Source organism: Aplidium turbinatum, chromosome 13 (genome assembly GCF_918807975.1).
Source record: "Aplidium turbinatum chromosome 13, kaAplTurb1.1, whole genome shotgun sequence".
NCBI lineage: Eukaryota > Metazoa > Chordata > Ascidiacea > Aplousobranchia > Polyclinidae > Aplidium > Aplidium turbinatum.
Genome location: NC_137484.1, coordinates 18,615,986 through 18,640,189, shown reverse-complemented (window position 1 = coordinate 18,640,189; position 24,204 = coordinate 18,615,986). Strand labels below are relative to the sequence as shown.

General features: G+C 37.9%; 1 protein-coding gene across 1 annotated transcript; it reads left to right on the top strand.

Moving 5' to 3' along the window:
* Positions 1 to 2,028: 2,028 nt before the first annotated feature.
* Positions 2,029 to 22,380, top strand: LOC145782071 (ubiquitin carboxyl-terminal hydrolase 19-like). Its single transcript, XM_082593806.1, has 31 exons — positions 2,029 to 2,035; positions 2,223 to 2,354; positions 2,881 to 3,011; positions 3,993 to 4,118; positions 5,506 to 5,653; positions 5,998 to 6,086; positions 6,339 to 6,442; positions 9,360 to 9,428; positions 9,622 to 9,740; positions 9,917 to 10,024; positions 10,327 to 10,416; positions 10,996 to 11,082; positions 11,426 to 11,559; positions 12,235 to 12,363; positions 13,186 to 13,326; positions 13,742 to 13,852; positions 14,090 to 14,176; positions 14,549 to 14,643; positions 15,251 to 15,421; positions 15,851 to 15,994; positions 16,530 to 16,591; positions 17,115 to 17,189; positions 17,565 to 17,668; positions 18,069 to 18,172; positions 18,508 to 18,660; positions 18,944 to 19,104; positions 19,296 to 19,411; positions 19,769 to 19,823; positions 20,252 to 20,679; positions 20,926 to 21,004; positions 21,704 to 22,380. The coding sequence occupies exons 1-31, from the start codon at positions 2,029 to 2,031 to the stop codon at positions 21,775 to 21,777; spliced, it is 3,633 nt and encodes a 1,210-aa protein (XP_082449932.1). The 3' UTR covers positions 21,778 to 22,380.
* Positions 22,381 to 24,204: the final 1,824 nt, after the last annotated feature.

Sequence of the window (24,204 nt, the reverse complement as noted above, 5' to 3'; positions counted from 1 at the left end):
ATCATATAAGGTTTGCAATTGAGTAAATATGGTATATATGTCATTCAAACGTATACATATATATATGAACATTGGTATTTGTTGCTCATTCTCATTTTTTTCATTTTTGCATCAATTTGATGTTACCCTACCGAACATTATCATGCATTTTCTGGCTTTGAAGTAAAAAGAACAATGCCGTATGAAATTATTTGATGCAATAGTTTCCATTAGCAAATGCGGCTTATGTTTCGATCAGTATTAGATATTTGTCATCGATGGTGCAATATTTAAAACAATGGCAATCAATCGATATCGGATTTAGAAGTATTAAAATTACTCTGTTTCTGTTTCCTAAAATAGATCAATACATATCCAAGATTTGAGCCAAATAAGCCACAAGCATGCTACGATAGGAAAGCGTTAAACGTATCAAGTCGTCTAGTGGTAAGATGTCCTTGTGACAGATCGGCTGCAACAGGACGTCTTGTACCCTGCGGTTCAACAGTAAACCAATGATTGCCTTATGATATATAATGTCTAGAAATTTGTCTTAACAATTTAATCTAAGGCACTTTTTACCATGCCTAAGCACGAATGTCATTCACCAACATGATGAACATAGGTGAATTAGCCTTTAGATTACAACCTAAAAAAATGAACTTTTTGAAATAGTGCTTTATTTAAATACTTTTCTCAGTGCTATCTGAAATTTGTCCTCTTGTATTCACTATTCATACTTTTTCTGGGTGATGACTTTCATGATTTTGTGAGTAATTTATTAGACACTGCAATGTTTGTATTTATATTCTTTATTCTATGGGGATAGTTTTTCATCATGTACTCTTAAATTTAAGCTAATTTCTAAAAGTTCTACAATGTGTTATTGTGTGTATTGCTAATATTCTTTCTACTAATGCTCTCTGAAGGATTTTCTGTTATTGTACCAAATGAAAATAACTTTTAATGGTGTCTGGGAAAGTTACACTTGTATGCCAGTAGGCTAGTTGTGTTATTTTTTTTGGTGGAGCTTCTATTGCATTAAAACATGAGTGTCTCTCATGTCCTTTTACCAGCAACTGGATAAAAAAAAGTTTGCAAAGAAAAAGTTATGCTTGTTCGATTCAACGTAGTTGTGTGAGCATATAATGTTCTCGGGTATAAACTTGAACAAGGACCGCTTGGGATCAAAGCTGAGCTACTCTCACCTAAGTGAGATTTTGTGCTTGTCTGTCACCAACCTGGGTAATGGGTATACGTATAGAAATCAAGACATCAGTTTTATCCTTCACATTAATACCGACATGATTTACAAAGTTTCTGGATGTGTTAATTTCTGATGGAAAAGCAGATAGGCTAACATATAAATACAGCCTAACTTTTCATAAAATTTTTAAATTTGCGTATTGCTTTGTTGCATGAAAATGACATTAAATTATATGATATCAGTAATACAGTATGTATATAATATAAGTTATGCATATTTCTTTACGCAAAACAAAATTGTCAAAGATTGTTGACCCGCAGGCACTTTCACTATATCAAACTTGGCCCCGCTGAGAAAAAGTTTGGACACCCTTGTATTAAAAGATTAAAAAATATTGTTGTTTCTGTATTATACTTGATGCAAAAATTTGTTACGCTGTAGTGTAGAGTTTGCATTGCAGTGCAAATGGCATTTTATAACACTCTTCACAAAAAGTTTGCCCATTCCATGCTGAAAAATGTTCACCAAGGTATTATAATATTATGAACAACTTTCATTATGGAGGATATTTACTAAAGGGCAAAGGCCCATTGTACTATCTTTTAAATAGTGTTGGCATGCCAAAAAAATCGTAGAACTTAATTGTACAATGCTGTTAGATCTTATGAAGTGTTTTGCAAACAGTAGGTTATTTTGCAATTGCAAAAAGTTTTTTTAAATGCTATAGTTATAAGATTTATCTGACATGTGATATGACGGAAGAAGGTACAACTCAACAGGACACCAGTTTATCCCATAGAGGAGTTACCACAAAAAGACCTGGAATGACTTTGCAAAAAAACATGAAAAGTTAGTTAGTATTTCTGCATTTTAATTTTACTAAGTTTGATCGTTTCAAATTGGTAAGTTGCATTCAGTTTGTTTACAATAAAAAATTACATAAAAATCTCACTGCAATGTTTATTATATATATATTTTATTTTGTATTGCACGATCTGATATTATATAGCAACTAATGCAGTTTCATTGAATTTAGATATGTTTCAAATGAGTTGGTCCCAACGTGGACATGATATCTATATTGTCTTTGTTCGAAAGTCGCCTCTCCTTGACTTCGAAAGCTTTGATGTAGCCCTAACAGATTGCTCCTGCACTATAAAACCAGCTGGTATGTAACATGTTTACGCTGTTGTACCGTATGCTATATGGAATATTACATTAAAATGTTTGAACTGCTGTACTAATAAATATAAGTTCAAAGAAAAGGATCTACCAGTGGTTTGATTTGTGTTAAAGGGAATGTTCCTCTAATGATATGTCTAAATCGCCCTATGCTGATTGTCAATCAATCATAGTTTGTTTGTCACAAACATAAACAACACCATTTTGAAATAGGAAGGGACACAATTGAAAGTTATCCATGGATCAATTTCCCATTAGGAAGACAACTTAAGGACGAAGCAGTCTACTAGCCAGTTGCCACTGAAGGACAATTGAAAATAGGATGCTTAAAACGAATGCTGTACAGTTGTTTCATAGGATTGTATTCATCTTATAAAAGTTTATTTCACATGCAACGGCACACCAAAGGCAAATCCATTGAAGACGCACAATCAATCATGGCATTTCGTTTTGCTCTAATTTTTACATAAAGAAATCAATTTTCAGCTATATCTCATTGCTTGCTTACTTAGATGGATCTCAATCTGGTTGGACGTTCTTCTTGGAAGTGAAAGCCAAGGAAGCCCAGAGAATCCAGAATGATGAACGTCTAATTATTATCATTCCAAAGAAGGATCCGACGCTGTGTTGGCCTGCTCTGAAGGTTGGTTGTGTTTGATTGTGCTATTTCACAATTCATTGCTTTTGATTTGTCATTTTCTGTTTTGAATCAAATTTCCACTTTTTAAAGTTGTGAAAGGTAGTGCGCTTTGTCGCAACACTAAAATTTAAACCAACATTACTTGATTCAGTATTATTGTAATTTGTATTACACCAAAACCTTGATACATTGTATAATGTATAACTAACCTTTGAAATGTGAGGTATAAACAATAAAAATACGAACAATCATTATATTAGCTGTATTGAAGGAGATTATTTCATGGATTTGCATACCGTACTTGTACGAGTTGCCTAATGATGACGCTGGATATCATGTCATATGCGCTGTGTTGGCGCGTTTAACATTGGGTGCAATGTATTGAAAGATGTGTTTAGGCAAGGACCATTCAATAAGGGGATTATCATTATGATAAGTATGGAAGCCACTGTACTCGCACTGTATGACAAGCTACAGTTGCCTGTGTTCTATCATTGAATTTCGTAGCGGTATATTCTGAAACTTTGAATATAATATTTTGCACTGCCGTATTTGGCGTTGGATCTTCGCGCATTTGCACTGTTCAGCATTACATTTCGCTTAGCTTATGATTGTTGGAAAAAAATTTCAATTAGCCCCAAGGCATAAAGTCGTGTCACAGGTTGTGTTTGTACTGGTGCTTTGTGTTCAATTCATGCAAGTGCTTCATACAACTGCCGTAATCTTCCTGATTTATGCGAAAATAACTAATTACTTCCAATTTGTACCCATAACTGCAGTAGGCTATGCGAAACACTGGTGTATTCTTGCTACTGTACAATCGGTTGCCAAGAAACATAGCTTGACATGTTTTACTTTCAACGGTTCAGAGGTTGTTTGTCATGGCATTCGTCGTGGTTTGGTTTGTGAAGGTTTTAGTTGAAAAACAAATGCGCAAACGCGGTCATGTCATTCATTATAAACTTTGTGTAACCATATGTATAGAAACAAGTGGAACTTGAACAGGGCGACATCCTCCCACCTCTGGTACCAACCGATGAACCCGTTGAACCTCCACCAGAAAAGATGGAAAAAAAGGACGACGAAAACCAAGAGGAGACTCAAATGGAAGTCAGTTCCTTTTTGCATAAAAAAGCTGAAATTTTCTGTTCGTAATGTCTTGCTGTTCGAATACTACATCAAGTTTTTCCATTTTAGTCATTAACTTATCCAGGATGAAAGTAGGAGCTCGGAAATTCCATGTCTATTTGCATAAGGGGAATAGACCAATGTTTCAGAATTTGTTTGTTTTTACATATGTTATTGGCCTCGCAAAATAACAAACAATTAAAAATAAAGATATTTTGATATCTGGTACTGTTCTTGAGATATGACCGGGTGACATTAGGCCACTGGGTGGAGTTTTCCTGTGCGAGCACTCATTTTTTGCTTATTGACCAATATGTTAATTCACTTGTATCTCCATGACTACTCGACATAGGTTTACAATAATTGGTTGCTGGGTATTTTCGGTGTCAAGAAATTCAAATCTTTTGTAATAATTATCAAAATAGCAACTATTTCTTGAAGAAAAATAAGATAAAAAATTTTAACATCAAACTTTGATCTCATTTATTGAGCTGTTGACACAAAGTTGCAAACTGATTATTTTTATCTTCTGCTAACATTTTTATACTTTTTATTTATGTCAGTTTGGTAATTATGTTTTTTTAAGCTTCATGAAAAAATTGTGGCAGAAGGTTGACTTGGCGTGGCTAGAAAGAAGGAAAGTTTTAGTCGAAAGCAATTGTTGGGGGAGCAAACGTCATTCAACATGAACTGCAATGGTGTTAAAACGTTGTAAAACTATTAAAACATAATTTTGGATGCCTGCTAATTTTAATGGGGGATCGGTTGACCGTCGCGGCTACGTTTCTAGGTTTTTACATTTTGTTGATATCACACGGCTGTGACTAATGGCAATTCAACAGCAATAATGAAGTATACTGCAAGAACGAGTTATTCAGCCACTTTTATACTATTTTGAATTAGGTTAGCCGTCAAGTATTATTAGCTTTTCCTCAAAACACATATAATTTCTATAAGAAATTCAACAAGCTCAAGCTTTGGATCGCTATCGAGCGTAACAGATCGGCCTCCAGTCAAATTTGAAGCTTGCGCGTTGACATAACTTCGCTAACGCCGATATAGGTCGCTATGGTACGAATATTGACTTTTACCTTCCCATCCACTTATTCTAATTACCACAACTGCCGACCATCAGCGTGACAAAAATACTATTCAGTAACGTCGGACATTGCTGGACAAGAGAGACAGATCGACGTGGAGGCAGGGTGTGAAGACGATTGCGGCACTTGGAGGTGAATCCGGCCTCCCTCGGTACGGGAACATGACCGGATTAAAACTGGACTAGTACTAACGTGTGGCGCTACGTAGTCTATAAAAATAGTTCTTCCACAATCGATGGCTGGAATTTATTTGTAATTTTTATTTTCAGACTATCGAATCAAACGAAATTGAAAAGGAAATGCAGATAGACAATGCTACGCAATCTCCAAATGTTACTATGGCAACAGGTACCATGGTTGCGAATGGTATACTTAAAGGTGGAAATCGCCCTGTAAATACTCACACAGATCGGAAAAGTATGCTACCGTACCTTGAAGAAAAATCAACGTGTTTTGCAATGATTTGTCATTATTGTCTTTCAATCAAATACAAAGTTTTGTAATAGCTTCAAGGCATGTCGATTACATTGCAATGCACGAAGTTTAAGTGTTTTGTTCAGTTAGGGTTAAATTTGTTTTTGTTGTTTTTGTTATTCTTTTTTATTTTGTTTAAAAATTTATATATTTGCTTGAAAGCACTAAAGCAGTGTTATATTTTTCGAAGCTTACATTGGCATAGCGTTACAATAACGTTTATTAATGTTGCGGAAGTTTTACGAACATGTTTGTGTTATTGTCAACTTGATGTTTATCTTTGGCAGATAGTTCGCCTGAAGTTAGCCCAATAAAACCTCCGCATAACAGCAGATCGCATGATTTATCATGGGTCAAAAATAACTGGCATGAAGTGGTAAGTAATTTACGTTAATGTACAAAGATAATGCAAAAGAAAAATTCCAATCGTTCTAATAATTTTATGGCTTTCTTTTTAAGAACTAATGTTTTCTCTTTTTTTGGGTTATGGTTTTTCTTTTTTCGCCTTTCTGGCTTTCTTTTTGGGTCATTCTAAAGTCTAAGTAGTTTTCTACCGAACAGAATTTTTTTACTTTTTGTTATAATTTCTTGTATTTAAATATGACGTGTGACAAGCATTTTATTCCAGGGCGCTGAAGTCATTGTTTTCACGTTGTACGTGCCGCACCTCGACCCATGGTGCACCAATGTCACCTTTGCGGAGGACTGTATGCAGATTTCGTTCAAAACTGCGTAAGTTGTAGATCAGAGCTGTTTAGAAAAACTTCTGTTTTGCCAAATTTCAGCGGAGACACCTGAAGCTATTTGGATTCATGAGAAGGTCGTAAAAACGTTCAAATTCACCCACATTTGGTGCAATGTCAATTTTCAATATCAGGTTTTGGTTAAAGTAACTGTACAAAAGCTATTCCCAGGCTCCCAGCAAATAGAATTACCACGTTTGGAAATCTTCTTTTTCAGCTCTTTTTCCCCATTTTATTATAAACGATTCAAAATAAACTCAAAAGAAAAATTTTAATTTTTAAAGCTAAGCGGAACGCGGAAATTTCATACTCACCTCGCTCGGTCAGTGCTGAGCCAAAAGTACCCAGATTTTGATTGGTTGATTTTTTATCCTCGGACTGGAAAAGCTTCTTGCAGAGCTTAATCCTGGCAGTTTCGCATACTTGTAGAGCAGTGGTTCCCAACCTGGGGTTTGCGGACCCCTTGGGGGTCCGTGAGAAAGCATTTGTGGGTCCGTGAATCGTGATTACCTTAATGAATTTTGGAAAAAAAAGTTCTATATGTTTGGATAGAGCAGGGGTGGGGAACCTGCGGCCCGCGGGCCAAATGCGGCCCGCGTGACTGTTCCATGTGGCCCGCGTCAAAATTTCTTTACCCAAAATATATTGAAACAACAGCTCAAAAAAGAGTAGGCTCTGCATTCTCGGTATATTGCGAATGGGCTTCTATGACTAGTTAATCCATCATAGAAGATTAAGAGTTGCAATTAAGAGTTGAGTTACAATTAAGAGTTGCAACATCTTCCGTGTCAGCAGACATCACATGACTCACCAAAAATAAAAACCTTCAGCCATCCCACTAGCTGTGAAAGTGAAATAAATCATTGTCTACTAACTGTCTTCGTTGCATTTTTTATCTGTAAATAAAATTTCGAAATTTTTAGTGGCCCGCCTGTGTTATTTCTCATTTTATGTGGCCCGCAATACTAAAAAGGTTCCCCACCCCTGGGATAGAGCACCAGCTATGCTCGGAAACAAATCCGGATTTGCTGCTTTAGTAAAAAACGAAGCTCTTTGCGTGGTTGTTTACCCATTGCTTCTTGCACAGGTAGGCTACGCCTTAGCAGCAAAAACTTTACCAGCAAGTCTCAAAAGAAATTCTGAAAAATTGCGTGAAAGTTGTTAATTTCATCAAAAGCAGAGCTGTAAACCACCGTACTTTTAAAGCGCTCTGTCAAGAAGTAGGGTCAGATTACGAAGTACTTTTGTATCATTCTGAGGTAGGCTACGTTGGTTATCTAGAGGAGAAGTTTTAAAACAACTGCAGCAGCTAAAAAATGAGGTATCAACTCTTTTGAAAGCAAAAGGAAGTCTCCTCTCAATTGTTTGAGAGTAAAAGTTTTCTATATGGCATGGCCTACTTAGCCGATATTTTCGGTCACATTAACAATGTTGATCGTGGCATTCAAGGACCAGGTGTGACAATAATTGATGCAGCTGAAAAACTGAAAGCGTTTTTAGCCAAGTTTCCGGTTTGGAAACGCAGATTGGAAGCAGGTAATTACGCTAACTTTCCAATGTTAGAAGATCTTATTTTGATGGATGAAACTCAAAGAGAATGTACTCTTTTGATCTCTTTGAGAGATAAATTTTGCGCACACTTGGAAACCCTGCAAATCTCATTTCAACGTTATTTTAATTTAGAACACCTGCCGAAGGAAGTTGAAACATGGATTCGAAATCCTTTTCTTTTTGACTTGAGCAACATTAGCGATGATGATCTCAGTAAAGATGACCTAATTGATTTGAGATCAAAAGAGTCATTACGCATTGAATTTCATTCAAAAACTGTGGAAGAATTTTGGTGCGCACAACTGCAAACTTACCCATTCTTGGCAAATCAAGCGATTATTGTTTTGTTACCATTCATAACCACTTACCTTTGCAAGGCAGGATTCTCAGCTCTTGTTACAATAAAAACTAAACATCGAAATCGCCTGGACGTTGAAGATGAAATGCGTGTTGCATTGTCAAAAACTCAAGCCCAGTTCAGTCGTTTAGTTCAGGAAAGGCAACAACAGCCCTCTCATTAAATTTGCTTACGTTGAAAAAGTTTTGGCATGGCACTTTGGGTCACCTTAATATTCAAATACTGCTGACATTTCTTGAACAATTCATTCATTTTCTTATATGAGCAACTGTTTAACCTGATATTTGCCGCAGGAGTCATAGCGGCAATTCAATATGACACAGTAGCCTACAGTAGTTGAGTAGCATAATTATTACAATTGTCAATAGTATGTTAATTGAGTTTCAGGCAAAATTTAGGCAGGGGTCCGCAGAATTAATAATTTGTCTAAAGGGGTCCGTGACAACAAAAAGGTTGGAAACCACTGTTGTAGAGGCTTTGAATCACTGACGCAGGGCCGGTCACCGAGATTGGCAGAGTGAAGTTTCCGATTTTTGAAGTCTTGTTGCTGGGAATTATTCCATCCATTAGGTACCGCTGAATGAAAAGTAGTCCTTAACGTGCGTTGCTCAAGCGCACACTCCGAGAGCCGAACCAGCGCCGCCTGATCTTAAAGCTTCTTCGTTCCAGAAGTCACGCGCTAACCAACTGAGCTATCGGGGCGGATTTGGTTTGAACCAGGTGCGTTGAAAGGCAAGGAAACCAAAATTGTTGTCTTTATTCGAGCATATCATTACGTGCTTTGACAAGATACATCTGGTCGCTCCCTAGACAACAAATCGACCGTTTTTTACATTTATGCAAATAATGTAAAAAAAAAAACGGTTGATTTGCTGTCTGAGTCGCTATAGGCGTCGCACCAACAACCGAACCAACAAGTAATTGACCTTATTTTAAAGTAATCCAATGAGTACTTTATCACGAAGCCTTTCCAATAAATAACAATTTGATCTTTCAGTGATGAAAAGTTCCATGTTGAGCACGGCACTTCATTGGATGTTCTACTTCTGTGGAACGTAAAGTTAAAGTAAGTCTCGTTTGGTTGTGATTCATGAACGCTGCTTAGGAATACTAGAATTTCTCTTTGAGAAAGGGCCGGTTGGTCTTTCTATTTCGTTTTCTCACATGAGATGCCAGTTGATTTTATTTGCTGGTCAACTAATTTTTAAGCAAAATACATTGTTTTTAACATAAAATATAATCCAATTTATGTTTTTCAGTGGAAAGATTGTACCTTCAAAATGTTCTCATACCGTCTCGATAAAATTAATGGAAATTAAAGTTACTAAAAAAGAAACAGTTAAATGGGCTGAGTTCCTAGCACCTAGTATGAAGTCAGGTACGCTCATATATGGTAGCATTTTTTTATTGACTGCAAAATAAATTCAACTTAAGATTGGTTAAAAAAAACTACTCTGTGTTAATGAAAAGCAATTTTTGAAACAATTGCAAGCAATTAAAGTCAACTTTGATTTTTAACTAAATTTCCATTTTCATGCGATCGATCGTCTTCAGAGGACATCAGCCATCCCGTCCAATGTACTGATCATGATCAGTTGTCATCGGGCGATAATCATGCCATGATTACTGATGAAGATAAAGAAACAACCTCTAATCGTACATGTAAGTGCATTCCCAGATAACAAAATCCATCGTTTTTACCACGTCTGCAGACGTTTGTAAAAATAATGGATTTTGTAGTCTGGGTTGTTCTGTGGCAACTTTTTTTGATTACCCTCCAATTTCTGAGGCACTTTTTCTGATGACCCTCGAATTTTCATGTTTTTAAATTAACTTTCAACGCACAAAACAAAAAGAGCTGAAATCCAGCAATGCTTTAATATGAAACTTCATCGATTTAAGGGCAGAATGCGCACTACTAGAATGCCTTGAGCTAAAAACCGTAATTTTCTGTCAATCACCAGGCACATCACCGAACGCTACCATTCGACGTGTCTGGACCAAGCCAACCATTTCAACAATACGCCGTCCCTCAGTCGAGCCTGGCTACACAGGTGATTAAGATTTCTGTTAATAATTTCTAGGTTTCTGTTTCTTTTTCACTTATTTTGTTTAGCCCGTGCCATTTTAAGATTTATGTACTTTGCCTGCTTTTTGACACTTAAATATCTATATGATTAGTCATCGACGATGCATGCTGCCCAAATAGCAAAATCCTTCATTTTTACATTGATTCAGCGTTTGCAGACGTTGAATCAATGTAAAAATGAAGGCTTTTGCTGTCTGGGTAGTTATTAGTTAAACATATCGTGCGTGGTCGAGTGGTGAGATTGCATATACTGTAGAACACTCATGGTAAGATGACAACTGTGTCGTTGCAGAACATGTATTGGCTTGCCAAAATAGACAGGTGCCACGCAATCGGTGGCTATACGTTCTTTCGCTGCTTTCACCTGTCGTGTTGCATATTTGTAACTCGCAATCTACTGAATGTTAACACAATGGGCTCAAAATAAAATTCGTATTACCGACATTATGCTATGCGTTTACATGCGCACTGCGCAAATATGTATGTATATTGTATATTGCGTGCACGTAACGCCTAATACAGGACACTATTCTATGCATGACAGGCCTGGATAACCTTGGAAACACTTGCTTCATGAACAGCGTGTTGCAAGCGCTTGCCAACACAAGGGAACTGCGGGAGTACTTTCTAGGTAAGCGATCTTGTTGTACTTGTATCTGAGCTCATTTGACGGCAGTTCGACTCCGATGTTGATGAGGAATTTTTCAATTTTTATTTCTTGAGTCTATACGAGCATAAGCTACATTTTGTTTTTTTATTGCACCCAGTGGGTGAAGAATAAATTGTTTTTATTATTATTGAAAAAAAACTTTCAAAACTGTTTATTAAATCAGAGCAACAGCGAAAGGTGTCGAGTACCGGATTTTGATTAACGTTCTTTTGTGAAGATTAAAAACACATCACATCTTTATTTATTTTACTCTGTTGATCTTCGGAGCTTTTTAATTAAGTTTCGAAATCTGTTTTTACTCCAGAAAAAAGCTACGTGGATGACATCAACCAGGATAATCCTCTTGGGATGAGTGGGAAGATGGCCGAGGAATTTGCCTACGTTGTGCAAAAGCTCTGGAGTGGTCTGTTCTCCTCTTATGCTTCTTCTAAGTTCAGGGTGAGGAACCTGCTTTTTATGCAAAGATTTGTAATTAGTTAAACTTTGTGAGACACTGAAAAGGTTCTGACGCAGTACAATAAACTAAGACTAAATGAATAAAGAAAAAAATTCCATCCTCTCGTCATTGATTAAGGTAAAGGCGGTCCCATACTTGATTCAAGTGTCGGGTATAAGAAGATAAGGTTCTCATTGTACTAAGCCTTCGGCACTAAGGAGAGTAGGGTGGCCAGTTCCTTTCTCTCGGCCGCCTTTCCTGCAGCAATTGTGCCCACCAAATTTATTACACCCTGTGTAGAGGTGAGCGGTGTTTTTCAACAACCAGCTGAAGCCGGAGCCAACCAGGTTTGCATAATGGTGGCGGCATGATCGGAAAGCCAACGCCTTATCCGTTGCGCCATCCCACCGCCACCGTGTGATTGCTTGGTGGAGGAGCATTCATTCTCCTGTTAAACAGTTTTTTTTTTAAGCATCTCAGAGAGCAAAGTCTGTCATTTTTACATTGATTCAACGTCTGTAGACATTGCATCAATGTAAAAATGACGGATTTTGTTGCCTGGGATGTTCAGTGTTCACAAAGGTTTCACTTCCACGCAAAGCCGATGTTTGAAGACGTTAAAATAATGTAAAAAAAGGTGGATTTTGAATCTGGAGTAACTTTTTCCCGAATTTCAGTTGACGGTTGGTGAAAAGGAGCCGCGTTTCATCGACTACATGCAACACGACGCACAAGAGTTCATGGCGTTTCTGCTCGACAAGCTTCATGAAGATCTAAACAGAATAAAACAGAAACCTTACTACGAGGTTAGCACCCCAAACAGCAAATCAAAATCTGCTGACGTTGAATCAATGTAAAAATGACGGATTTTGCTGTCTGAAAAGATTCACAAACGCGGCACCTCTTCGTCTGGTCTTATATTTTCTAGCTGGTAAATCAGAACATTAATTAAACGTCTGCAGACATTAATATAAAGGTTTGATTTGCTGCTGGGTTTTCCACTCGTTTGAATGTTGTTCAACAAAACTGAATGGTTAAAAACGCATTTTCTTGATCAATACTTTGGCTTGAAACCTTTCAATTAATTGTTATGACCGTTGAAGTGAATTGCGTTTTTGCCAAGGATTAGTGGTGTTTAATTAGCAACCCAGACAGCAAAATCCGTCATTTTTACATTGGTTCAATGTCTACAGACGTTGAATCCCTGGTTGAATCAATGTAAAAATGACAGACTTTGCTCTCTGGCAATAAACACTAGTCAACCTAACTATAGAAATAAAACCTGTTAAAAAATTAAAGTTTGCTGCTGCGAAGGTATTCTGCAGTCAGTTTATGAAAGTTGTTCTTGGAAAAGCTTGTTTACTTTCTACTCGTTTGTCACGTAACCAGCCTCACTTCCCCAACCAGTAGAAGTTACCGCTTTATCATAGCTTCAATGTCACCAGACGTGATGGTGATGTAAAAAGGACAATTTTTGCTTTCTGTTTGAAAGAGATGTGACCGCGTCAGCATGACGTCACTGCAGGCGACCGTATCCCCAGACAGCAAAATTTGTTATTTTTACGTTGAATCAATGTAAAAATAACGAATTTTGCTGTTTAGGTTTAAGATCTTAAATCGAATTTTAGATTCCGGAAGTAGAGGGCCGAGAAGACCACATGGTGGCAGAGGAGAGCTGGAAGTTACATACGTCACGGAACGACTCGTTCATCGTGGATCTCTTCCATGGGATGTTCAAGTCGAAGCTAATTTGCCCTCAGTGCAACAAAGTAAAGTCTTCCTCGACTAACTTCATACAATTTGGGAGAGGTTAATTTTTTCAACAGTAAACAGGCATAACTGAGCAACAACACAATATTTAACATTATAAAAATCAAAGTATCAAACGTTTTCGGCTATGCATATCCCTTATCAAGCCTTTAAAAAGAAAAGAAAAAAACGGCTGTATGTATAGCCGAAAACGTTTGCTATTTTGTTTTGTTTTTTATAATGTTACATGTTGTGTTGTTGCACACTTATGTTTGTTTATGACTAACTTCCAGTTTCACAACGCATTGAGATCTCACAAAATTTGACTTAAAATTGATTTTCGAAGCTTGCTTATATTTTTTAAGCACTGGAACGTTTGTTTCTTGGGAGACTTTTTCACCGTCAGAATCATGAAATTGGTCGTATTTCTTTCAGAATTCGACAAAATTTGATCCATTTCTCTTTCTATCTGTTCCTCTGCCGAAAGCCACAAGAACAATCAGCTTGTATTTCTTTTCAAAAGACATCACGGAATTGCCGGTCAAGGTAGGATAGTGCCTTTGCGATGTTGTGCATTGAGCTATAGTTAGCATTTGAATTGCTAAAAAATGCATTAAAAGCTTGCATCATTTGCATTTACACCTAGACAGCAAAACCCTTCATTTTTACATTGATTCGACGTCTGTAGACGTAACCATCAACGTCTGTAGACGTTGAATCAATGTGCATTGCATTACTCGTTGATCTTTTCTCTATATCAAACCAATGTTATTCTTGTCCCAGCTTACAGTCAGCATAGCAAAGAGCGGTGGCAGGGTTGTCGAGATGCTACACCAAGTCGCAAAATTTGCCTCGTGCGACGTAGAAAGGGTAAGCAATCGTTTGATATAAACTTGGGCTTTGTCGGTTATGTAACTGTTGAATGTTGCCTTTTTGACATGTTCTATTATCCGCAAACGACCATATACTGTACGGTACGTAGAGAAAAAGCACTTTGCAATATGCGGCTGCTGTCATCTTTGCATAGGCAAGAATAATGTGTTTGCATTGCTTATCTGAAAATTTACTTTCAAATTTTTATTCCAGTCGTGTTCTAGTTTTTACGTTTCATTTGTCTGGTCAAAAAACAAGCTATTCCATTTTACTCCCTGCGAAATCGGCGTTATTGTGTTTTTAAAATACGTTTCCGTGAGATGAAAATTTATTTATTTTTTGGTAGGATTATTATTTTTATTGTTTCAGCTTCGAATGTTTGAAGTTTATCGAAATCGAATACATCGGTTTTTCCTGGAGAATTCAGACACAGATAAGATTATGCCTTCTGACACTATTTTTGTGTAAGTTTTCATCAAAGTTATACTGTATTGTCGCAAGCTAAAAGTAAAACAAAAATCATTCTTTAAGTAATCGCTGTGCCGTTGTGACCAATACATGTAAATTTCGTAAAACAATTATTTCTTAACGCATTTCGAACTGTACGCTTCAAATACCTGCATTCAATCCTTGCACCCAGTTTAATGTTAGCGGTCTTTAAAGGTATTTTCTCTTACTTTGCTTCAAAGAAACCTGATCTTCATCCCTAATCTGATTCTCATCTCGTATCTTGATCCTCATCTGCTTCCTGATCAACGTTTTATCTTATATCCTGATCTTTATCCTCAAGCTGTATCCTGATCCTCATTACGTACACTGTTTCCGTGTCCTGCTCCTTATCCCGTATTCTGATTCTCTTCCCATTTCCTGATCTTCATCTCGCATCCTGATCCTCATCTGTAGAGTCACTCAGTTGTCTGCTGCAACTCCTCTATTTCTCATTGTCGCAGGCATATTCGATGAAGTTCTTTAACTTTCACTATTCTTGTCCTTTCTAAACGTTTTTATAGACGAAAACTCTTAACTTTCTCATGGACAAAACTTTTTTCTAAAACAATCCTCAATCCACAGATTCGAAACCTTATCGCCGACAGAGGCAAACGAACCTGTATATGAGATCATCGTGCAACAGCGTGTTACATTTCCTGACATATCACCTGCTTGCTACTACTGCAAGAAAGTTCCAAGCGACGCGAAAACGAAGCGGTGTACCAAATGTGAGAGAACTGCCTACTGCGACCAGTGAGTTGTTAAGTTGCTAACAATAGGAACTTTCGTCAAAGCAAAAACCAAAACATTTTCCTGTGAGACGTTGATTCTTGAAGCGTTTGTCAAATCATCAGGTAGATATAACATTCCAGTAAACGTTTGACTGTGCGAAAATAATCAAGTGAATTAGTTGAGCAACCATATTTTTAGATATTACCGCATTGTAACTGTGTAACTGATATTACCGCATTGCAAACTTTAATGAGTAAACAGCGGTTTTACATCTGACATGTTCCGAACATTTCAGCTCAATGTTTGGCATCAAATTGTAGGAAACTCATCGGATTGAAATAAAGCTTCAAATTTTTGCCTCTCCTATAACATGGACCGATTTCTGTAATCTTGTTGGAAGATTTTTTTAAGAACAGGATTAGTAACTTTCATGTCATTTACCTCGCACAGGGAATGCCAGCGCGCGGACTGGGTACAGCACAAGAAAGTATGCAAAAAGTATCGAGACTTCGTTGGATTTCCCTTCATTGCCTCAGTAGCACAATCGCAGGCGACCTACACAGGCGTCAAGTCACTACTTGTCGACCAAGCCTCGTAAGTGAACAATTCAAACAACTTTCAATCTTGACTCAAATCTTGGTGCTAAGCAAGCCATGCGTGTGTTTTAGTGTATTTTATTTAGCAACAATTGTATCAAAGCTTTGATGTTTTGGAGTTCTGTGAATAACCGGTAACGATATTTTGCGTGTTACTAGGCATTTTAGATCATGGAGGTGTGACGCTACACCCGTTTTTTTTTTTGGGGGGGGGGGCTTGTCCGCTACACTAAAAGGGTTACGTTTTTTTATGTACAAATAGTTGTATTTTTTATGGGTCATATATAGAGCAGTGACGTGATTTAAAGTTGTTTAAAGCAAGCTTGTCGGGAGGCGAAAAAATTGGCAGTTGACGCATCTTACGTTGGCGGAAAAGCAAAGCTGCGCGCTCCGTAACGTACTGTTCCTAACGTGTAACATGACAAAATCCTGATCTTTTTCTTGAAAGGTTTGCTTTGCTTAAATGTTTTTTTTATGTGGGAGTTTTTGGATTTGTTTGTGCTTACAAACTTAACTATTTGCTTACGTTCCAGGCAATCCGTTGATCTTGAGGTTTATTTCAATTCAAGGAAAGACGAAATGGAAACGATTGAAGGTGAATACAATGCGAGTGTGGGTTGGGTTAGTTTTATCAGGAAGCGGTTGTTTACACAACCATTTCGTTGTGCTTTTTCAGTACAAATAGTTTTCGTCGGCTTGCATAGCCGAGTGGTGAGGGCCCTGGAACGGCAATCGAAAGGGCGCCGGTTCGACACCGCTCAAGAGCATGCGGCTGTGTCTTTGGCAGGACACTTAAAGACATGCCTGAAGGTGGACATGAAGATTGGCTTCCTTGCCTTCCCGTCCACTTAATCTAAATCTTCAACCACCAGGTGTAAGCCTGGATACGACAAACAAAAAGTACAAATAGTTCACGTTAATCTTTTTAAATATGATCATTCCTGTTGTAACATAGGCTGCTTATGTACCATGGTTTGTTATCAAGTCTTTGTTTCAGATTTATAAAATTGTTTTACCTTTATCATTTCTCACAAAACATTTCTTAATAATGTCCACTTCCAAAAATTATCCTTTTCCAAATTCCCGTTTTTCCTCTGCTAACCTCTCCATTGTCTTAGATGTCCCGCTTCAACTGAATAACATGAACTGGAATGGAAGTGTAAAGTCCGACTTACCCTTACTTGAAGATTTCGGTGAGTTTTTAGTCTGCAACGTTACGATTGTGCAAAGTAACGTAAGAATAAGGTCACAAAATCGAATCATTACTTGATTGTAGGTATCTGCCAGCTTATAAAGTTGTCCGATATTTGTTGCGGTTCCAACGTCTTGTACGTCACACCGAAGCAGATTTTCAGAGTACATGCTGTTCAAGATTTGCTTAATAAATGCTCCACAAAAATTGCAACAAAAGCAAAAAAGTTTCAACGACACTTTCGTATTATAATCTCAGATTGCAAATCAGTCGTTTTTTTACATTCATTCAACATCTGCAGCCGTTGAATCAATGTAAAAAACAGTTGAGTTGTTGTCTGGGATATGACACTTCACATTAGTTTAATTTTTTGCAGACCCAGACGAGACGCTCGATTTATCCCGATACAAGTTGATCGCTTTGGATTGGGAGACGGATATCCGGCTGCCGCATTATATCAAAGTCACACCCAGGGCTCTGGTACACGGAAGAATTTAATCATAAGTCGGGATTTTTTAGCCTACCGATACGTCTACTCTAAACTCTTTCCACAAAAATCTTTATCAAATTTAATGTATAATGATCAAAGTTAGTGGTTAGTTTTCCTCGCATGTTTGCTGGTATCTTTCGAAATGGCCTATTTGCAGTGCTGTAACCTTGCAGTTTATTATCTCTTGTTAAATTAACGCAACAAAATACAATTTGTCTTCTACCGAGGGCAGTGACAATCTTCTTATAATTCAGCGCGACGTTTCATTCATTTTTGTTATTAAACTTCTGCAAAAAGACCTCTGAAAATGCATTTTCTCATAATGTCTTCACAAGCAGCTGTTGTGTGCAAAATACATTGTCTGCATTTATATGACGTCATGTCACACAGCACTGCGACCATGGCCAGACCATCAAGCCAACCTCGACAGCTAATCTATACGACTGCGTCCAGCTCTTCACCGAACCTGAAGTGTTGGCGCCGCAGGAAGCTTGGTAAGTTTGAAGCAGCAATGATTTAGAGATTTGAAGTTTTTTTTTTATTTCCGTGGAAGGTTTGTTGAAAATACCATGCTGAAGGATACCCTAGCTAGCAAAATTTGTCTTTTTTACGTCGATTCAACGTCTGCATGTAAAAAAGATGGATTTTGCTTGCTGAGGTAGCCCTGCCATAGTATTGCAGGCGTTAAATCAATGCAAAAAGACAGATGTTGCTAGCTGGTACGGTGCATTTTACATCAACATCTTAGGCAGTACGTTTGTCAAACAATCTTATTCTAGAAAACTACTTTCCTGTGTTATTTTATTGCGTCCTATTTTTCAACGTCCAGGTATTGCCCGAAGTGCAAAGATCATCAAGAGGCCACCAAGCAAATGTCCCTGTGGCAACTACCCGACATATTGATCGTTCAACTGAAGCGGTTTTCGTTTAAGAATTATCTTTGGAGGGACAAGATCGATATGTTCATAGATTTTCCTGTGAAGTAAGTCAACTTTTCAGACAGCAAAATCCGTCAGTGTTATTGATGTAAAAATGACGGATTTTGTTGCTTGGATTGCGGATGCCAACTACCGATGAATCCATCAGTTACAGACTCACTTTTATTTCAATTTTAGAGAAGCATTTCATTTTGATCAGAAATCGTGTGAGAAATTACCAGCTTTTTTAGAGCCGTTACTTTTGCAGACTTGTAGTTAATAAAAAACATAGCTATTTGTAAACAAAAGTTGAGCTGAATAAGGCAAGAAACAACCCCTTTCTCGCAGCGGCTTGGACATGTCGCCATATTGCATCAACAAGCCACCCGATGAAAGGCTCTTGTACGATTTGTTCGCCGTCGTGAACCACCACGGGGGAATATTTGGGGGACACTACACTTCCTGCGTGAGATTGCCCGAACTTGAGGACTCGACGCAGTCAACTGTCGGTATGTGGTCTAATGTCAAACGCATGAAATCACCCAGTCTACAAACCGGTTCTTTTTTACATTGATTCATTCCAAGTTGATTCCTAAAAAAGGGCTGATTTGCAGGTTGAGTAATCCTAATATGATCTAAGATGATCAACAGCTAAGTTAGATTTAATATCGACTAGTTCAACTACTTTTTTCAATTTAAGGTTGGCGCGTGTGTGACGATAGTCACGTGATGAAGATTACTGAGGAGCAAGTGGTTACCAAGGCAGCCTACGTCATGTTCTACCGAAAGAGAAAGACGTCCGCCGCGGTACCAAAGGTAGTGTTTGCCGCTGAAGTTGCTTTTTATTTGATTTTTTACGTGTTCGAACTTGTGCAGCGACTTCTTGCGGATGTGATTTTCTACCAAACCCACCGCTACAAGGTTTTTTGTGTGATTAATTTTCGTGTGTTTGAAAGATCAACAGATTGACCACACTGGCTGTTTTTTTTTTTATACCAAACTTTGAGTTAAAAAATGATTTCAGATACCAAACTCATGGGTGCTTCAGCAAACGTTTTCGAAACTGAACCGTTTTAGTCTTCAGCACTGAAGCCCAATGTCACTGGTGCATGAGTTTGTTCTCGTACTTGAGGGTCTATTCTGTTCATAACATGACCCTGTTTACAATTTCAGAATATGCCTCGAGAAGTTCCTGTTAAAATGGAGAAAGATGAAATGGGCGAAAACAGTAAGCTTCGAATTTCAATGAAAATTTTATCTTAAATTTAATTGATCAAAATAACTGAAGAAGCTACTTTGATGACTGCGAAAGCTTTAATCTCAATAAATACGTAAGCTACCGAACTAGCTTTCATCTTTTTAACGATTCGATTGCAGTGTATGTGTAATGTGTATTGATGCTTATTCATATGGAGTCAGCATAACTAAAATCACACAGCGTTGTCTAATTTTTTTGGTGAATCCCGTAGGTTGCTTTTCGATTTGTACAATCACAAATTATCTTTTGATCATATGGATGTTATAGTGTTGCTTGTTCTATTTTCTGCAAGATTTTTGGAGTAAAACAATCGTTAAACACCAAGTTGAAGAAGGTTGTTTAAAGAATCTCTCTTCTCTTTCCTTCTATAAAAGAATTTAAACTTGATATTTGTGCAGGCTTACCAACTCGCCAGTCTTCTAATGTAGAAATCAACGATATAGCCGGGACATCCAGCGCTGGTCCTTCATCTTTGCAAACGATAAAAAAGGAGTCACCTTGGCCTGAGAATGGCACTGAACCGTTTCATAAAGAAGGAACGTTCCGCCCGATCAAACCGGAAAAAACCGGCGCTTTTCCGGTCGGAATGCCGCCTCTAATATCCGAAGAGAAAGTTGACAATGAAGAAACCGAGACCGACCACTCATCGCATGTGGAGAAGCGCCTTCAGTCGACACTGAGACTTCGCTCGAAGACAAGCAGCGAAAGTTCAATGGAAAGCAGTGATTTGACTGAACAAGCGAACCGCACCGCTGGCGACAATGACAACACTGAACAAACTACCACGATGAATTGCTACACTGATCAATCTTTAATCAAATATGATGTAAGTTAACGCAAATCTTAGTCTCAAAGTCCAGTGGCGCCTACCATGTGGTAGTATATTTCCAACGGAATTTTTTCTTTTCGTAAGTAGCTTATGTTGTGACAACGGGTGCAAAGTTGGTGCCGCCAACTTGTATTTTTCCTTTTTCCGCAACTAGCTAGACTTGGCTGATCACCTTATCCACCAAAACTTATTCTCCGCTTTAAATATTGCTCCTCGACCCGTCACTGATTGGCATTGTTGCAGGAGGTCTTTAACACGGAAGAGAACTCGGACGAACCTCTCCCAGATCACGCTCCGTTGAAATCCGTATCTCATGATAAAGGTTGGTGAATTCGAAGTTATTACCGCTAGCAACGCTGCTGTTTGAAGCTTTCTCTGTGTATTTATTTTTTTGTTGCATTCATTCTCACGACTGGCGGTTGATGTTTTAGATTAAGTGGGTGGGAAGGCAATGAAGCCAATCTTCGTGTCAACCATCAGCCATACAGCCGCATGCTTTTGAGCGGTGTCGAACCTGCGCCCTTTTGAGGCCATACCAGGTCTCGCATCACCCCGCTATGCAGCCGATTTGGTATATTAGTCGAATAGCTTGATGTGAAGTTGACCTGTATAAAATTATTTTGAAACGAAGCCCATGTCGTCTGAAGATGGTGGTTTATTGCAAAATAATTTTTATACTTCAACTAGCATAGTTGCACCGAGTGAACGTATTTGCAAAAAAAAACCAAGGTCTGATAAACTCCGTTGACTAACTTCTACAATAATAGGATTATTTTTTACCATTTATTACCGATTTTTTTTAGTTGCTTTGTGCTGTATTAAAATGCACTTGAACTGATCAACAACGCAAGTTAAAAGAAATTACAAAAATTTGGTGACAAATTTTTACGCCGTTTTACTAGCAAGCTTGATGCAGTTTTTAGAAAAAGATTTTTAAGTGAAGTTATAAAATCGAGTCCTCTATAATTGACTCTTTCAACTGAGGTGGTATTTTTGATGCTTCATCAATTTTTTTTTACAGACGAAAACACAGATTTTCGACCACCACCTAGTGACCCCGGTTTGTGCTACACAGACATGGACGCTGTGGATTAGCTGTTTGAAATTCTTTTCTGGCAATACTTTCCACTTTTCTACACCGTCCGGTTGCTCCAGAAGAGGCTTATGGAAAACCTTGCTGTTTGTTATGTATTTTTGTACAGTTTCTGTGTCCATGTGTTCAATGAGTGGGAAATGTGTAGGACTTTATCTGAGTGCTCCGATGGCTCACCTTATTTGCATAACCCCCAATGGGTAGAGTTCTTGTTTGTTTTGTGTAATTTTTTACTAACATTTTTTTTGCTTTCCATAGCTACTGATGGAGCGATTCCTATTTATGAATTTTTGAAATTCAGATTTTCTAAACTAGTAGCCTAATATCCGTCTGCGCTCTGCTCACCTACATACCAATGTTCAATTTCTTCCACAAAGTTTCAGAAAAAAGGTTCAAAAGAGTAAGTGAACGCGGGAACCTGCTTTTCTATTCGAGTTCAAATTATTACTTTCAATCATAAACTTCGAAACTCCGTCTTTCACTGTGTTGTATTTATTGTGTTCCGATGCTATGAGTGCAAACTTTGATCTTGAAGTAGAAAGTCTTTTTTTTTTGCTGCGCCGTCTCGTTATAATGTTTATAATAAAATTGAAAACATTTTTCAAACTGAAAACTCTTTTCCTTTGTTGGTGCGTGGTGATTGGGAGTTGGTGTGAAAATTGAACTCGAGTGAAATTATGACCTATGTCTGCAAGCGAATCTTTTCAAGTTCTTATATCTAGTTGAGCTTACGTCTTTGATACATTGGATCAACTCACAGGTCATGGCAAGAATCGTTGCAAGCGTAATTATGGTTGTGATTCTTTTCAGTATTATTACGTGCAGTCAACCTTGTTTGTGTTAAAGTGGCGTACATGGTAATTTTCCGGCCGCTTTTGGCTAAACTGGGAAAAACCTATATGAGGTCTGGCTACCCTTACGATATAAACATCGACTTCTCAATACAGTAGTTAGACTTCGATAGGTAATGGAGTAGCCTATAGGTAATGAAGTCATCGATCAGTGCATGTCCAATCAGATTTCAAATGTTTGATAGAACATTCTTCGCACGGATAGGCCAGGGATTTCGCGAAAGACAAATTGCCTTATCAGAGTGGCGTTGGTTAAACAAAGAAATTGTCAACTTTTTTTTTCTAATTTCAATTCTTGACTATTTCAGATGCAGATCAACCCTGTTTAGTAAACCTATCACAAAATTAAATAACTCCAATTCAACAACGTTTGAAAATTTCAGGTGTTTAAGGCAATTCAGCAATAGCCTGAAAAATTAATTAGCCTATTTGTAACCTTTTGCGATGCGATTGTAGCCGTTTATGAGACTTCCCGTGACAGCACCAAGTATCGAACCCGGGCGGTGGTGTGAAGTGCCACCGCTATCCGCTACGCCACTCCATGCCCAATGCGATTGATTTGTAGCCTTTTATGAGTTAAGACGCAGCCTTCATTCGATGCAAATATAGCAAGGTTTTCCTGTTCGATGAAAGCTGATTGCTTTGTTTCGGTGAAATATCATGATAGTTAACCGACCAAATAGCTATTGTAATGGCTATCACGAATTAGTAATTTAAAAAACACTATTAACGTGAAAGTCTGCTACAAGCGGACTGTGGATCTTATGTTGGTAATCGGCCATGCCGTCTCGCTCTAAGAAGACTTATTCCATTGTCGATGAGAGAGAACCCGTCGATGATGGCGCATTTTTCATTGTCATAAAACCTAAAATCATTGCAACATTTCTAAGCAAACAGTAAAAAGATAGATCTTGTATCAAGGATAAATGTGTCAAAACATTTTCAGGCCAGAATTAACATAGCTGACGGACTACTATACAATAAGCTAATCTCCTGCTTGGTTTCAGATCGGGGTTCAAATAGCCAGAGATCTCATTATACTGTATAATTAAGGATGGTTGGTTTTGAGTCTTTATCCTCGGACTGACAAAGCCTTTGATAGGTAATTTTTGGAAGTTTCGCATACTTGTAGAGGCATTTGTCGAGTGCCTATTATACCATTGCACTTGGTGTAGATGTAGAGTAACCAATTCCTTTCTCTTGGCCACCTTTTATGTAGAAATTACTTCCACTAATTTTACAACATGATTAAAAGGTAAATCGTGGTGTAAGCCTTGTTTGGCAATATCTAGCTCAGCTGGGTTTCGAACCAGAGTAGAAGGGCCTCAGTCATTTCATCATCAACCACAATAAGATAGTAAAAAAGTGGCCAATCAGATTACTTGCTGCTGCAAAACTATATTTCCTTTTCCAAGTGCAGCTCAGTCTCTGAGTGTGAATCTCAACGTTAACTTTGGGTTATCATTAGTTGCACGACTTGTTCCTTACAAGTAATAAACGTGAGACGTGCACGTTGCTTTTTCTCTTTACATCCTGCCAACAACTGATCGTTTGAATAAAAGCCAGTTTTTATGTCTT